Here is a 17,143-nt window from a genome sequence, read left to right on the forward strand (position 1 = left end):
AAATTTAGGTGATTTTAGGCTTGGTTTAACAGTTCTTATTTTCTCATGAAAATATATTGCCAGACTGTGTGGCTGTTGGAGTTCTGCGAAGCTTCCATGTAATGGAGCTCCGTGAACGCACCAGGCCGAGTGTGGGAGGAGTTACCAGCTAATGTGTTTAGCCGGATCGCTACATGAAGTGGTGTCTGTGTCTCTCACTATCTCACTTACAATGCATGGAAGACACAGAGATTATTGAGAGATCAGGTTTAGTTATTTTGAAGAGTTCTACATCATAATCATGTTTCTGTGTTTGAGTTCATCCCAGAGATTCTCCCAGAGAGAGTCTCTGCTTCAGCTTACAGGCATGACGGTGTAGGTACCGGATGTTCTCGGGTTGCCGGATGTTCTCGGGGTCCTTCAGGGTCCTTCAAATGAGTTATATCATTAGAGGAGACATCACGTGGTTCCTCATGGGAGGATAGCACCGCCATCTTGGTGAGGTCAAGTTTTGAAGACCAAATCACTTTTATAACATTTAATAAAGAGCTCTGTTTTTGCTTTCAATCACTTCATTATATGAAAAAGAAGAATGGCTTGAAATTGCTTAGTTTTGTTCAGAAATACAAACTTCAGGAGTACCCCTAACTTAACTAGTATTAGACTACTTAGATTTTTTTCTATGTTCCTTTATTTTATTTTACTTATGTTTTTATTTATTTGTGTGTTATGTTCATTGTTTCTTTTTTTCCCCTCTATTCTTTATTTTCTATGTCATTATTTTATATTTGGCAATGGTGACTGATCTTCGAGGCAATATTGATTACATCGTAATTGTTCGTTGTTAACGTTAATGTCATTGTTAATGTATGATACCGCAATTGTCAATAAAGTTTTTTAAAAAACTTAGCGACGTTAACTCATTGGTCGTGGCAACTTACAGCCAATCAAATAGTGTGACGTCATCATTGGTCGAAGGACCCCGAAGGACCCCGAGAACATCCGGCAACCCGAGAACATCCGGTACCCACAACGGCCGCTGCAGGCTACGGTTTTTCATCTCTCTCTCTGAGTCTGAAAGCTTGCTGTTCTGCGTTAACCCGAGAGGGAAAAAAATAAAACCAGATTTATAATTATTGTGTCAATGAAAATAAAAAAAATCATAAGATTCAGGAAAAGGGTTTAGGATCAGGCTAATATACGTGTCAACAACAACATTTAGCGTCTGATGCATTAAACTCCGAACTGCGGGCAATGCCACAATGTGCATCTTGGCTGTAAATATGTGGGAAAAACTTCAGCCTTTATTTTGTCTGGACACGATTGAAAACACAAATTTACATGACTGCATGGTTTCTCAGGACTGCCCGAAGCGGCACGCCACTTCCGCCTTCAAAAGACGCCTCAAAGCTACTCTTCTGCTCAGAGACTCGGTTCTCCCGGGAGATACAGTCAGACTAAGGCTCCGTATCGTCCTCCAGAGCGTTGAACGTTACAAAGCACCCTTCACTTCACTTCACACAAACACGAAGAATCTGGCTGCACTGATCAGACATGCTTGGCTGGCGCAGAGCATGTAGCCACACCGAGTGAGCACTGACGTCATCCCCCCCCCCCCCTAGAAAAGCTCACTGGGATTGAATATTGCTACAGTTTTTGCGGGGTGAATTTGAAAACAAAAATGCAATCCCCTCTTTGCATTTTCACTTTAATTATGTCACAGAATGAGCAAAAGTAAAGAAGAAAATGAAAAAGTATTTTGAAGTATTGCTTTTTCATTTTAATTTTGAGTCATTTGATCCAGTTACATTTAGAAAATGAAAAAGCATTTCTGTTAATCCATTTTAATTGTCAAATTAGACATTTCTAAATCAATTATGCTACACATTTACCAGAGAACTTTTGAAAATGAAACGTCAAATACCATTTTCTTTATCATTTTAATTAAGTGAAGGAATAAAGCGATTTTGAAGAAGAAGAAGAAAAAGAAAAAGCGGTTTGGTGGATTGCTTTCTCATTTTAATTTTGAATCAACAAATGCAGCTTCAATTTGAAAATGAAAAGCATTTCTGGTTTTGACTTTTATTTTTAATTATGCTACAGAATCGCTTCCATAGCCTACAGATCAGCTGTGCAATTTTTATTATATTATATTTAAGGATTACAAATGTGACTTTACCACTTTTTGCAGGTGACAGGGTTACAAATCTATACTAATAGTTAGTTAATTATTAATGCATAATTATTACCTGCTATTTTGTTTATTAACACAAATTCCCACAGTTATGAGAGACACAAATGAATCAGATAATACCACCACAGAACTTAATTTTTAATATAAGGACACTGTTGTATTAAAATTGAATTTGGACATGGGGGGGGGGGCATTTTAGGGGTATTTCAGACTTATTTGGTGTTTTTAAAACTATTTTCAAGCATTGTTTTTCTCTTATTTTTTGTATATTTGGTCTTAAGACACGTAAATGTAGTCAGAAACTACATGTAATAGTATTTTCTAGGAGAAATATTTGAAATGTGATGGTGAGATGGAAAATGTCCTCCGAATAACCCTTATATAGTATATAAAATAGTGTATAATATAATATGAAACCTGGAAGTGTTTTCCTTCATTTTGCATTCATAAATGTAATCGTAGGTGTGCAGGAGTTTATTTTTATTATAATTCTTAGTTACAGGTTATATTTGCGAGTATCCTCCGCTAAAATGCGGATTTAAATGAACGTGGAGAGACCAGCAGGTGTTTCTGGGAGCCGCTCCCCATATTTATTCAAAGGCGTGACGTCATCGCTTCCGGCAGTCTCACCATAACAACGGCGGATTTCTGGCGTCATCGCTCGCGCGTACAGTCAGCGGTTCTCTGTAAAGACAGAACAGGTTAACGTGAGGAAAAATGCTGCGGCGGTGAACAGAGCGGAGCTACAGGAAACTCTGTGGGTCTCTCAGCTCCGTGGAGTTAAAAAAAAAAGAAAGAAAAGAAATGCAGCAGCTTCAGCATCCGATGCTAGCCTGCCTTCTCATGCTAATCTCCGCGAGCCCTTTCGCCGCGCGCTCCTCCTCGTCCATCTCCGATTTGAAATCCAAAATCTCCGGGGTGGAAGAGCTGCTGGAGGAGTTCCGCCAGCAGGAGCAAACCCGCGGCGCGGGGGGCGTGACGGACTCCTGCGTGGTCGACTTCAGCGCCTCCAAGGAGCGCATCATCCGGACCAAGGTGTCCACCCAGCACGGGGCCGCGTTCCTGCTGGCCCCGGACAGGGTGCACTCCTGGAGGGACTGCGTGCACGCCTGCTGCGCGCAGCCGCACTGCACCGTGGCGGTGCTGCAGGAGGAGCCGCGGAAGGCCGGGGACTCTCTGGGCTGCTACCTGTTCAACTGCACCTACAGGAACACAAACGTCTGCTCCTTTTCACCGCAGCGGGGCTTCACCACCTACAGCCGGGATCCAAACACCACCCTGGGGCTGCTGTCGGGGTCACCCAGCGGCTCAGCCTGGAGGTCAAGAGGAGGCCCCTCCGAGGAGGAAGAGGACACTACAGGTGGGATCAGAGTCTGACGTCATCAGCTGAAACTCTGTGGGTGGTAGATTTGAAACGTGGGTTATTCTCACACAAAAAAATCAATTCAAACTAAAAGAAAAAAATCAAAATCAGACTTCAGTAGTTACTTTTTTGTTCAATTTGTTTCTCAAATAGAAGAAGGACAGTGATGATGTTGGTAAAAGGATGCTGAGGTTGGAGCTACCAGGAAAGAGGACCACAGAGGAGGAGCATGCAGCAGATAGGGAGCAGCCATTGACAAAGAATCAGATTATTCATCCATCCATCCATTCATGCATGTATCCATCCTCCAAACCCACCAGATCATAGTAACACAGTTGCTGGAGCCTATCTCAGCTACTGTAAACCACCTTGTATGGGTGACGTCACGCTCGTACAATCCAGTTCTCATGTCCAGTCAATGGCACCTTCACACATAAAGGCTTGTGGATCCAATCTCATTTCCTGGTTTCATTTGTAAGAGTTAATGTTGGACTTCCTCCCCCAAAAGGAAGCATCAGAAAGACCTGAAAACAGTCACTTCCTTTTGACTTAAAACATTAGTATTTCAAACTAAAATCTGCTTTAAATAAACCTCCAACTCATCTGCAGGGAAAGTGTTTTTATTAAAAACATTTTAGATTGCTTTGGCTCTACAGGTTTTAGTAACATTCCTCTATAATGTTGTCGTTATGAAGATAGTCAATTTCTGCCACCTTTTTCAGCAAAGTTCTTCCTGAGTTCTTATATTTGTTTTAGCAAAAATCCCAAAACCTGTGTGATTTTCTAGGACATAGTTTCTGCGGAGCGGCATGAGTTCACCTCTGAGGCGTGGAAGTCAATAGATCAAAAATGAGAGTTCATTGAGCATCTTTTCCATCAGAGGTGGATGAGCCTCCTCGCAGCAACGCGGGTCAGGACGTGGTCATCCAGCTGCCCACTGACTGGGCCGTGCTGGACGGACGCGACAGCGTAGACGACCACGGCATCGACCGTTACGACTGGACTCTCGTGAAGGGGGACACCGCCATCAACATGAAGGTCTTGACTTTCAATCTTTTTGCACTGAAACAGAAAAAACCGTGTCGTCTCAAACACACAGTTTACACTGAAATGACCAAGATTGGAACTCAAGTCTGTCTGCAGAGGTTTTATTCCCACTAGTCTGCACAGAAATCCGGCTGAATGGTTGATAATAGACGCCTGCACAGATGTGTTCGTCAGTCATTGAGCTTCATTTTGCAAACATGCATTGTGATGGTTATAGCCAGGAAATGTCCTCTCAGATAACAAGTGAGCAGAATGCATGCTGGTGTTTGACTTAGCCCTTGTGCTATCTTGTGGGGTCCAGATGAGCCCACTCCCAACGTTGGGAGTGGGCTCATCTGGACCCCACAAGACAGGTATCGGCTTGTTCAGCACACTGTCTGTCTTAGAGCTGTGACGGTGTGGGATTTCTGTCGCAAATGAATCCAATTACAACGCAGTATTCTTTATTAACAAATAACAGTAACAACTAACTACTACCTATCTAACTAATGAACTAACTATATAGGTGTTGTAGAATGACTGTGTGTGTGTGTGTGTGTGTGTAGGAGGAAGGAGCGCACACACGTGTGTTAGGGTGCATGTTGAGTCTTCTGCATGCAAGTTTCACCTGTGCTCTCTGCTACAGACACCTTCTCAGAATATTATATATTACCCAGTAATAAACAGACTGCAGACACTTTGTCACCTTTCTGGCAGCCATGAAGCCTGACACCCATGAAGAACGCGGGGCAGGAGGCTCCGCCTTTGTTTATACAGACACGTAACTTTGCGCTGCACAAAATAGTTCCCAAACAAAACATGTAGGGATATTCATCGAAATCTAACAGTGCGCATTCATGTTTGGTGTTACAGAGTGAAGGAGAACAGTAATAAACCCCCCCCAACCAGATCCTCCGGCGGGCGGCCGGACTCAAGAACACGCGCAGCTTGTAATGGAAATGAATACAATGGAAATTAATAATTAGAGCGCAGTAAATTTGTCGTATTTCCTCGCAAGACGGAAACTGGCTGAGGATGTGTATGTGTTTCTGAAACCGCACATGTGTGTGTGTGTGAGTAGAGGGAGTGCGTGCAGCCTAGAGGCAGTGAGAGCCGCGCCGGCAAAAGGGTGTGAGAGGCGCGGTGCAGGGAGTGAAGGAGAACACTAATAAAAGGTTTCCCCCAAAAGCCCTTGAAGTCTGAACACAGGACTAGCAGCAAAAGTAAACTTTCAGCAAAGATGAATGTGTTTAATGTGTTTATTATAGTTCCAATCACGGACCATATGCAGAACTTAAAAAAAAACAAAAAAACCTGCAGTGATGCAGTTATCGTCACACTCTTCTGTAGTTTTGAATATTACACCTTCTTAATGAGTTAATTAGAGACACCTGGCAGAAAGCTTTGATAACTGCCTGCTCACCTGTAGAGAGCTTAGTTTGTTTATTTCTAGCTTTAACAAAATAAAAAGAAAAATAGCCTATTTGAAATAGCCTTGATCATATGTAAAAGTTCATTCAACTCTTTTATTATCGTTTAAGCTTCTTATTTACTTTGTTAGTGTCACTTCTTTCATGCTGCCTGTTAGGCTTTTACTTTTTCTGTCTTTAAATCGTTTCTGATTTGACTATATTACTTTACTTTCCCTTTTATTAGAAAACGTCAGCCTTTTACTTTGTGTTTCATTTGTCTTTGCTATTTTCTCCTGGTTAGTTCTTTAATTTTTAAACCTTGAATCAGATGAAATTTCCCGGATATACAGTTCTTCGATTGTTCCGATAGTTCCTGACGGTGGAACCAGATTCCCCGTCGTTCACAGACTCGCTTCCTGTCTTGCTTCCTCGCTTCCTGTCTGCCCTGCAGTCGACTCATCCTGGCCTCCTGAAGGTCAGCGGCCTGCAGGAGGGCGTCTACACCTTCCAGATGACGATCACGGACACAAGCGGACAGAAGAGCTCGGACAACGTCTCTGTCACGGTTCTGGCTCCGAAACACCAAGCAGAAGGTGAGCGGCGACCTTGGCTGATTCAGAGCTGCACCATAAACCTTCACCCGCTGTAAGTGTAATCTCACACATGCGTGCAGCGTGTACCGGCCACTGCTCCAACTACCAATTCAAATGTGACGACGGCTGCTGCATCGACATCTCCTACGCCTGCGACGGGAAGCAACACTGTCCGGACCGCTCTGATGAAGACTTCTGCACAGACTGTAGGACCAACAACAAACCCTTCCTCTGAAACTGTCTCCCCTCATCTGACTGCCTTCTTTGGCTTTTTCTAGTTGATAGTGGCCGTAAGTCGGCGACCCACAGGGTGGATCCTCCAACCTCCCGAAGCTCTGCATCCCCCATAGAGGCTGAGGACGCCTCCATGCTCCCAGCTGGAAACAGGAAAGGCATCACCCCAGCAGGGGACAGAAGTAGAGCCCGTCCTCCACAAGACTCCATCTTTAAGGAGACGGCAGTCGGCCAAGGTCAGCTTTTACTCAGACTGTGGAATCTGATTGCAGCACTGAGGCAGATGGAGTCTGTGCAGTCATGCTCTCACAGCGGACTCCACAAACACACAAGCTCCCAGCATCCTCTGAGAGCTGGAACAAAGCTCCTCTGTCCTCACACACACACACATACACACACACGCCATCCAATCCTTCAGTCTGACTCACTACAACCACAAAAGCTCTTCTATTGAGCTTTTAAGAGCTCTGAGTGCTTCTCAGGTGTCATGGCTTTATTTCTTCAAGGCGAATATGAGGGCTATGAAACATTGAAGCTGGTTTATGTTGTAAACACATGCAGACATTTCAAAAATTCTGCTCTCTCTGCAGGTTTTTGAACCCATATTATAAAAGGAGGAAACTATACTTTTACAAAAGACAGTTCTTCTAATCCAGGGGTCGGGAACCTATAGCTCGCGAGCCATATATGGCTCTTTTGATGGTCACATGTGGCTCGCAGACAAATCTTTAATTATACTTTTTTTTTTTTTTTTCATTAGACAAGTTCTTGTCGGGCGCGATGCGATGCCAGAGGCGCGCAGTAGTAGCGGTGCTTGGAGAACAAAATCTACACCAGCACTATCAGTTACTATTATCTATTATTTCACAGAGTTTGTACCAGCCGGAAACCTTTGAATTGCCGTGCCTAAAACTGCGCTCCCGTCTCTGAGAAAGAGCGCGCAGTTGCGGGGACGGGCTGTTAGAGGAAGAAAGCAGGGGGGGGGGGGGGGGGGGCACGGCCAGTAAGGTGAACCGCGCAGGGATTATAAAAACGTAAAACCCGCTGCCCGTCGCTCACTGCAGCGTGTGAGTGTGTGTTTGGCTCCGCGTCTGCATGTGATAAGAATGTCTCACATCTACAGAACATTCAGACCTACGATCACGTTTAAAGTCTCAACGCCTGCATGAAGCAGAAACTCACCACCTATCAACCAGACTAGACCATCAACAAAACTACCACGAGAAATACTCATCATTTATTAGCAACAGCATAACGATGTTATTAAAAAAGAATCCACAGACTTATTGTACTTTAAAAATGTTGAAATTAAATCAAATGCACACATTCATTTGTATATTTAGTTTTAAACATATTGTTGCGGACTGAGTTTAACTTGGCTTTTGGGCCGCGTTAAAAGTTCTGGAGTTCATTAAACGCATCAAGCAGAGATGCTGATTGGCTCTCAGTTCTGTCGCTCAGGCGTTTGTTAGGTAGTTTGGACCAATGGGGTTCAGCTATGGGCCGAATAAGGGAAATGGGAGGGCTGGCGCGGCAGGAGCGAAAATAAAGTTGGGAGAAGCGCTCTCGTCTCGCCTCGGCGGGAGAGATTCAGGAGCTGATGAATTAATTGTACGGCGTTTGTTGCGGTCTGCAGTAACCAGAATAAAGAACCTTAAAAGAGGTTTAGTCTCCTTGCCTCAGTGTGGGAAAGGGACGCTACATTATTGTATGGCTCTTTCAAAATTACAATTAAAAATATGTGGCGTTTATGGCTCTCTTGGTCAAAAAGGTTCCCGACCCCTGTTCTAATCTTTTAGATCAATGGGCGTCAAAGGGTTAATAAGCCTGCAGTAATCCAGATTCTACAAATGACCTAGACAAGAAGAAACACAAAAATGTGACAATAACACATCCAACAGATACATATCAGAGTTTATAAATGAGTTTAATAACCATTCATAAACTTTATTTCTAGTTAATTTAAAGATAAAATGGTAAAAGTGAGTTTCAGTCTTTGTTTTGCAAAGATTCATGATCAACAACATCAGGAAAGTTGAATGAAGACTGCATTTCTTTACAAGAATGAAGGGATGGACAGGAAAAGATTAACAGATCGCAGTGGTGGTGCTGTAGAAGGCCTGGTGAAGAATGAAAGGGGGACTCTAAGGCTACGTTCACACTGCAGGGCTTAATGCTCAATTCAGATTTTTTGAATAAAATCAGATTTTTGCAAGGCGGTTCACATTTCAAATTAAATACAAACTATTGGGATCTCCTGTGTGACCGTGAAATGACCCAGAAGTGACCCGCATGCGCAGAAGAGTACTCAAAAGTGAACGACGTCACCAGGGCTCCAGACTAACTTTTTTCACTAGGAGCACAGTGGCCCCCAACTGAAAATTTTAGGGGCACAACCAGAAAATTTAGGGCCGCATACCGTAAATCAACATTCTAACCAAATCTACTAATTTCCACTGTATTATGAATAAATATTTTAATAATGATGCAGAAATTACAATGCGCTGTTTCAAATTCAGTGTCACATTTTAATCTGCACTTTTGAAGATGCAACAACAAGGTAAACTGACAGAAGAAGGTAAACTGTAAAAGTGTGACATATATTTTTGTTTTTGCTCCAACAAGAAAATCGGCTGTTATCAGTAAAAGAAGAAATGCCAACCTTGGACAATTCGACAGTTTATGGACCCTTTTTATTTTTCCCCCACAGCATTACTTTATTATATAAAAAAAAGAAGAAAAAAAAGAAAAATACAAAAAAAAATACAAAAAGAGTAAAACAAACGATTAATCACCTTTGAAAATTGTTAAATTGATTGACTTTTGATGATAGTACTTCACTAGCTCCTAAAATTGATAAATTGATTCAAAAATCTTTCCTAATGTAGCATAACTTTGCACATGTTTTTAACTTTTGATACTTGATGACATTTTTGCTATGAAAATTCCTGAAACAGTGTTGTGTCTATTTTACTGATATAGTATTATGTTTTAACATAATTTGCATACATTTCAGATGCTGCATTTGCCATGTTGATTTCTAAAATAGTTATTTTTGACGTAGTACTTAAGTAATTCATCTTTGGCATGTGCTTTATTGATACCTTATGATTATTAACTCTGTCTGATAAAACCTAGGAACCGGATATTGAAAAATCATGTAATAAAATGGTTACAGTATAACGGGGTGGGATTATATAAGTTCGCTTCCTTCCACTCCCTTTCAAGCAATATTTATTAATATGTCTAATTATCCTAAGTTTGATTAGTTACCGTATGAATGTATAACTGATGATTATATTGTTTTTGTGTATTATTTCTATTTGATTGCTTGAAATAAACCATTTCAAATCAAATCAATCAAAAACATCACCTGTCAATCATCACAAAAATATCAGGAGAAAGGAGCGGGAGCAGCAAGGCTCCAACCTACCGAACGCAGCTGGAAATTTAGTACTGAACTGACTGAAAGCTGGCCTGTGACTACAAAACAATGCATTATGGGACATGTGTCCTGATGGTTTTTGTAGTTAAGTGAGAAATTGAAATAATTTAAAATACCAATTGATTAAAAATAGGCTACATCCGTTACGAAACATTCAAATAAATATAAAATGTATAATAACACGGATCATACTGAGGGGGAGAGTAATATTACAACTAAATTGAACTGAATTGAACTTCAACTTCCTGTTCTCCTTCAGTCTCACTGCAGATTCGCCATCACCCCCCCCCCCCCCCCCAATGATCCAGGCGAGCCGCTGGTTCATCTCAAACACTTCTATCCTTGCATTTTCACCACGTGTTTTAAGTGCGTCTCGGACTAAACCGTGTTTTAAACGTGTTTACAGTTCAAGCCCCGTTAGTTTCCACGCATGTAGGTGTGGGACATTTATTCTCCTCAGCTGACCCGACTCCCGCGGGAGCGGTGTGCTGCCGTAACAGCCGTGCATAAATCGTTTGGTTGGGGGGATGCGACGCCGCGCGCTTAACCGTAACCCCCGTAACCTCCGGGTCTGTGTGACCCAGAGAAAAGTTCAGCACGGACTGCATGCATTTAGAAAATTACGAGAATAGATACGTTCTAAAAAGGAAAGTAAGGAACTCCTTCATGTGGTCTGGGGAGGGGGCTGTCAGGTTTCCTGCTTTCAAGCCCGGTCATTGTCACTTCCCCAATAGTCATTTACTCCACTGTGATTGGTTGGTTTGTCAGCTCCGCACACGACAATGAAAAGGTGTCTTTCATACAAACTGGCAGGACACATTAAAATTAAACTTTCATCTCAAGGTGGGGGCCACAAATAGCCCGCGGGCCACGAGTTTGAGACCCCTGCTGTACACTCTGGCACTGGTACACTAGCCGCAGGTCGGAAGAACGAATCAATAGTTCGCTTGCTCATAGCTCAGATGCACGCACAGGTTGTAATGATATTTGTCTCACAGATGTTTATGCGCGCTCGATTATCTCTAGGCCCTTCCCCCTACACGCATTTTAGCCACTTACAGGTTGTGTGCTCTCGTCTCATGAGTATGTGTGCGAGTTTGTGTGTGTGTTTGCGTGCATGTGCGCTCGCGTCTCATTGATTATTTCATTGATCATTGACTTGCCCCTTCCACGTGTAATGTATAAAAAATAAGGAGGGTGGGGGAGGCAAATTTACTGGTAGCACATGTGCGACTGGATGTAAAATTCAGTCGCACACTCTCAAATTTTGGTCGCAAAATGCGACCAAAATTCACTCATTGTTTTTTATGGAAGGAGAGCTAACGTTAACAATAGATGTCAACAACTGTTGTCAACAGCGGAGCTCTTTTTGCATTAATACATTTATTTTCACAAAGGAGCCAGCACAATTATAATCTTCTAATCTTAAGAAGGCATTGGAGCCATGATCGTCTGTACCCTTTGTTGTGGAATGGGGATATGGATGCGTGCACGCGTGTGTGTAAGAGAGGAGAGAGCACGTGCAGCGCAAGAGGGACTGAGGGGGCAGCGGAAGTCTGTTGGGGGCGCGTATTCATGTTGTGTGTTAAGGAGGAAGGAGAACGTTAATAAAAGAAGGCTTCCCCCAGAATAAATGCTATAATTGACTCTTTATTAACCCGCTCTGGAGAATCTGAGGGTCTGAACAGGGAAGTGAACCCCGAAGGAGGATCCGCCTTCGGTCCCCCGCGCTTCTGACCACGGTCGGAAATGGAAAAAAGTAATCGCGGGAAAGGTTCAACACCATGCTTGGCCATTTTGCTGGAAATGCTTTCAAAAACCGCCCGGTTGCGATAATAGCCCTCGAGTTTGGCCTGAATAGAGCTGTCACTCCAAATATGAATCAAATCGGTGACCTCTCTTCCCTTACACTGACTGGTCTCAGCAGCATCGTCCGCCATGGTTGATGTTTATGTTCTCATTTCCGCCTACTTCAACGCAGAATTATGACGTTTGTAGGGTATCAATGACGTACGGGTCGGATTCATGTGGCCTGGCCGTTCAGACAGAGGTCGCATTACAAAAGATCGGATACGTATCGGATTCAGGACCACATACCCAAGTGGCCTGGGTCGCATTTGTAAAGATCTGATCTGTGCCGTTCAGACTGTCATGAAAAGGTCGGATACAGGTTGCATAGGGGCAAAAAAATTGGAATTTGGTTATTTGAGCCTGCAGTGTGAATGTAGCCTAAAAGTTGGAGTTTGTGTTGGAGGCTTTTAGAGGCTGATCTGTATGTTGAACTTTACCGTCTACAGCTGAAGTTCGTCTGCTATGGCTTCACATTTGATGTTAAAATTTGACAACTAAATAAATTACGGATGTGCTTTTCAGATATAATTGAAGATAGAGAGATTTTACCAGCTGACAAACTGATTCTCAGAACCATCAAAGAGATGAGTTCAATGCTTTTATTTATGTATCCCAGAAGGTTTTTTGAACATAATGAAGGTGATTGTTATTATAGAAAATGCTATTTGAAGATGGGAACAAGACATGAAAAGAGCAGTGTCATCAGCATACAGGTAAATGTGGGAATTTCCTGCAGCGTAGACTTTTGTTTATTGAGCCTAGTATGACTCTTTGATGAACACCTCTCAGATCAGGACAGATCAGATATTAGACGCTCCACCCTGACTGTCTGAATGCAGCAACATGGCAGCTTGTTAAAAGACCAAAACTGTATTTCTGAGTCTATTTGATTAACTAAAAGGACCAAAGGTAATACTCTTACACAAACATTTGATGGACCAGGCAATCAAAGAGTATGAGAGCAGGTATTTAGTTTCAAAAATAAATCTTATAAGTTACAAACAAATTTCACAAAAACCAACTGAAAAAAACATCACTGGTTTATTAAATAGGCCATTAAAAGAGGTCAATTTAAAGGACCTACTGTATATCATGCAAAATGAACTTTTTGAGCTTTTAAGTGTATTATAATGTTCATTTCTCACTATAAACAACCCCAAAGCAGTTTTTTGATCCTTTACTGCATTTCTGAGTTTTCCTCTAAAAACCAGCCAATCCACAAAAAAAGTGCTTTCTCACAATGTGACGTAAATAAGTGAGGAACAGCCCCTTCCTGGCAGAGGCTGTGCTGGTAGCCCCACCCCCAAGGTTAACTCACACACCCACCTTCTCTCCGGAGCTTGTGGTGATCGGTAAAATACTTCTAAACAGCTCTTGTATAGCTTTTATACCTAAGAGATCGAGTCGTCTTACTTCCGGGTTGGAAAAAAGCTAGCAAAAATAACAAATGTTTAATGAAAACTTCCGTCTTTAGTGTGACAAGGTAATATATTATCTTATGCATGGATACTGTTTACTATAAAAGACTTAAGAAAATCATGATCTAGACCGTTTAACTTTATAACTGACCTGCCTTTATCAGACACCCAGGGACGTTTAAATGAGTGGATTAAAATACTGATAATGCAATGGAAAAACCAATTTCCCGTCCCAGAGAGTCCAGGTAGTGGTAGAGTTTCTCAGTTTGCCACCTTCTAAATCAAAAGGTTTGTTTTGTTTGTGATATAACCTCAGAACAGCAAGTTTTTTTGTTTTTTCTCTCCCGTAGATCCGTGTGGTGCAGATCCAGTTGTGGGTCCATGTAAAGGTACCTTTCCACGGTGGTACTATGACCAAAATACAGGAGAGTGCAAGCACTTCCTCTACGGCGGTTGCCAGGGCAACCACAACAACTTCCTCCAGGAATTAGACTGTATCAGTGAATGCATACAGAGGAGTAAGAGCCCGCTTTGTTTTCGTTTTTCAGCCTCATCTGTAAGGAATGCTCATGGTTTCATGATGAATGTCTTCACTTAGGTCCGGCCTTCAGACCAGCAAGTGTGGCGCCAGCGGTTACCAAGGAAACTGACACACGTGAGTCTGTCTGGAACCTAAGGCCTTGCCTGAGGGAAATGTGAAGCTCTGGATTGCTTTTCTTCTGTTACAGATCCTGCTGAAGTCCCCCAAAGCAAAGCAGAGGGTGACCCCCACCGTGCTTTTCCTGCAGTGGGGGGACACCCCCCTCCAGAGTCAGGTGAGGCCCCAGTTTACAGTTTCAGCCTTTGGATCCCCCCACCTCCCGCTCAGTGAACCCTCTCAATTGCAGGTGCAATCCTTCCTCTGGCGCTCGGCCTCCTCATCACCGCTCTGCTGCTGCTCATGATTGGCTGCCGCCTCAGACTTGTCCGCCACAGAATGAAGAAAGCCCGCCCCCTGACCACAGAGGAATCTGATTACCTCATCAACGGCATGTACCTGTAATCCAACAAAAGGTGTCTGCAGCAAAGCCTGATGTTGTGGAGGTGGTCAAAACGTTTCCATTTTAGCTCTAAAACCCGCCATCAATACCCATGATGCTTCTGTGTTCACATGTGTGGAGATACCAGCTGTTCTTTACCCACAATCCTAAAGGTCTCTCTGTGGTTTCCCCACAGCGTCTGTTACTTCAATCTGCCATTACCTGGATAAATAAAAGATTATTTACTATTTTATGGGGTGTTATTGATGCAAATATGCATTGGGTGTCATGGTGCCTCTGGCAGTCTCTCCTCCCCCTCCCCTCTCTGCTCTGCTTCCTGACTCGAACCAGCTGTGACCCCTCACCTCATCAACCTCCAGACCTACTTAAGAAGATCCAGTTCCAGTATTCATCGTCAGTTCGTTGCCCCTTATGGTGCATAGTCTGGTCACTAGGCTAACGTCTTTGTTCATGTGTTTTTGCTCCTTGCTAATACTTGTTTACGCCTCGTCTCCAGGACAACAAAACCGCAAGTGGTCACCTGAGTGACGTTACTCCCAGAGCAGAAGTCTCCTCACGGAATTTCCTGGAAACACCAAGCCAAGCCTAGACCTCCAGCCACGCCACGACTTCAAGCCTGAAAATAAAAACGATTACTTACCTCCTTACTCACCTGTGTTTTCCTTCCGGGCCCGCTACTGGGTCTGTCCCGCCTAGCAAGTCATGACAGAAGGAACTGGCCAAACTCCAGACCCAGCTGACCCGAAGATCTTTGTCCCGCCGTCACCCAGCAAGGAATCATTCTGGGACGTCAAGCCGATGCTTTAACCCAAATGGCTTCCGCTCAACAGGACCTTTTCCGACGTTTTGATGGTATGACACAAACCATTATGGAACTAACTGGACAGTTTTCTAATCCTGCAGTTGCTGTGTCGCTTCCACCTTTCGGCAACATGCCCACTTCCGCCACCTCACCGGAAAACGTCCACCTCCAACCTGAACCCTTCTTCGAAGCCTGTGGAGGGTTTTTCTTACAATGTCAATTAATCTTCCAGCAAGCACCCAGGTATTATCACACTGATCACAGTAAAATCTCATTAATCATTAATTCCCTCAGAAACAAAGCTCTGCAATGGGCCCAAGCATTCCTAACAGCCAATCCCATTTCACACCTGCGTTTCGACCGATTCATCTGAGAATTTCGTCTGATCTTTGATCAACCACGCAAGCAGGAAGAAGCCACCAGACGTTTTTGCTGAGCCTCAAGCAACGCAATCGATCGGTCAGTGATCATGTTATCTATTTTCGGATATTAGCGGTGGAAGCAGGTTGGCCTGACCAGGCCTTAAGAGGTATTTTCTACCAATCTCTTAATGAAAGTATTAAAGATTACCTTTGCTCTCAACCTGAAGCTCCTACATTTGAAGATCTTGTCTCCGCAGCCCTTCGATCAGATATTCGCCTTCAGGAACGTCAACGTGAACGAAACCACCTAACCCGTAAGCTACCTCCTAATAGCATCCTTCACACCACCACCTCGAGCTCACCTGCTCGAACGGTGATTGAAATATCTCGCAAAACTACTGAAGAGCCCATGCAGGTTGGGTACTCTAAACTAACTGCTGAAGAACGTCAAAAACGCAGAGAGGAGGGTTCCTGTTTTTACTGAGGCAATCAATGTCATCTAGTCTCGCATTGCCCGTTGCGTTTAAACACCAGGGCCCCCCGTTAGAAGACAGGCTGCGGCTGGGCGATTCTGTGTGTCACACAGAAAATAACTTTTTGTTAATTCCTGTCAAGATCTGCCGTCAGTCTGAAGTCTACAATCTCCAAGCTCTTATTGATTCGAGCGACGAACAAAGTTTGATTGATCACCATCTCGTTTCTAAACTTTCTCTGCGCACAGAACCCCTGGATACCCCTATCGAAGCTTCGGAATTAGGGTGTCAACACCTCTCTCGCATCACTCATCGCACAAAACCATCCTCCTGATCACGTCCGGTAATCATAGATAGTTCCTTCAATTTCTCATCATGCAATCTACCCAGATCAGCGCCTGGGTCTGTCCCGCCTAGCAAGTCATGACATTGGGTCTTAAAACAAAAAGTGTCTTCAAAGGCCACGCCGCCATCAACACCACAAAATTCCCCGGTTGGACTTTGTAAGGGTTGCACCAAATATGGGACATACAAAGTGGAAGGAAGTTCTCATTTCTGATGAGAAAAAATGTAACTTTGATGGTCCTGATGGCTTCCAATGTTATTGCCATGACAAAGACATCACACCTGAAATGTTTTCAACATGGCACAGTGGAGGAGGAGCCATCATGGTCTGGCCTTTCATTGGAACAGAGCTTCAGTTTGTTCAAGGGCATCAAACTGCAGCCGACTATTTGGAGATGTTGTAGGGGGCATCCCTCATGTTCCTCGTCTGTGTGGTGATGACTGGTTATTTTCAACAGAACAATGCTGCAGTTCACAACGCTCGCCTGACAAAGGACTTTTTTCAGGAGAATTACCTTCCTCTTTTGGACCATCCTGCATGTTCTCCTGATTTCTAAACATCCATTCCACTCAGTGGATGCCTTTTGTGAAGTCGTCTTCAACATT

At 43.4% G+C, this 17,143-nt stretch overlaps 1 protein-coding gene across 1 annotated transcript; it reads left to right on the top strand.

The window, feature by feature from the left end:
- Window positions 1-2,742: 2,742 nt before the first annotated feature.
- Window positions 2,743-14,782, top strand: LOC101175213 (low-density lipoprotein receptor-related protein 11). The gene is made up of 9 exons (XM_004083955.5): window positions 2,743-3,533; window positions 4,417-4,574; window positions 6,426-6,567; window positions 6,648-6,773; window positions 6,846-7,037; window positions 13,866-14,033; window positions 14,114-14,170; window positions 14,244-14,330; window positions 14,403-14,782. The coding sequence occupies exons 1-9, from the start codon at window positions 2,978-2,980 to the stop codon at window positions 14,555-14,557; spliced, it is 1,641 nt and encodes a 546-aa protein (XP_004084003.1). The 5' UTR covers window positions 2,743-2,977; the 3' UTR covers window positions 14,558-14,782.
- Window positions 14,783-17,143: the final 2,361 nt, after the last annotated feature.

Source organism: Oryzias latipes, chromosome 24 (assembly GCF_053564925.1).
Source record: "Oryzias latipes strain Hd-rR chromosome 24, Olatipes_Hd-rR_3.1".
NCBI classification, from domain to species: Eukaryota; Metazoa; Chordata; class Actinopteri; order Beloniformes; family Adrianichthyidae; genus Oryzias; species Oryzias latipes.

What these genes read in the sequence shown, in the direction of transcription:
- LOC101175213 (XM_004083955.5), top strand. Translation starts at nt 2,978, where the DNA reads ATGCAGCAGCTTCAGCATCCGATGCTAGCCTGCCTTCTCATGCTAATC. An exon ending in CAGTGAATGCATACAGAGGA is followed by an intron (nt 14,034 to 14,113) that starts GTAAGAGCCCGC and finishes GTCTTCACTTAG; the next exon opens with GTCCGGCCTTCAGACCAGCA. An exon ending in TACCAAGGAAACTGACACAC is followed by an intron (nt 14,171 to 14,243) that starts GTGAGTCTGTCT and finishes CTTCTGTTACAG; the next exon opens with ATCCTGCTGAAGTCCCCCAA.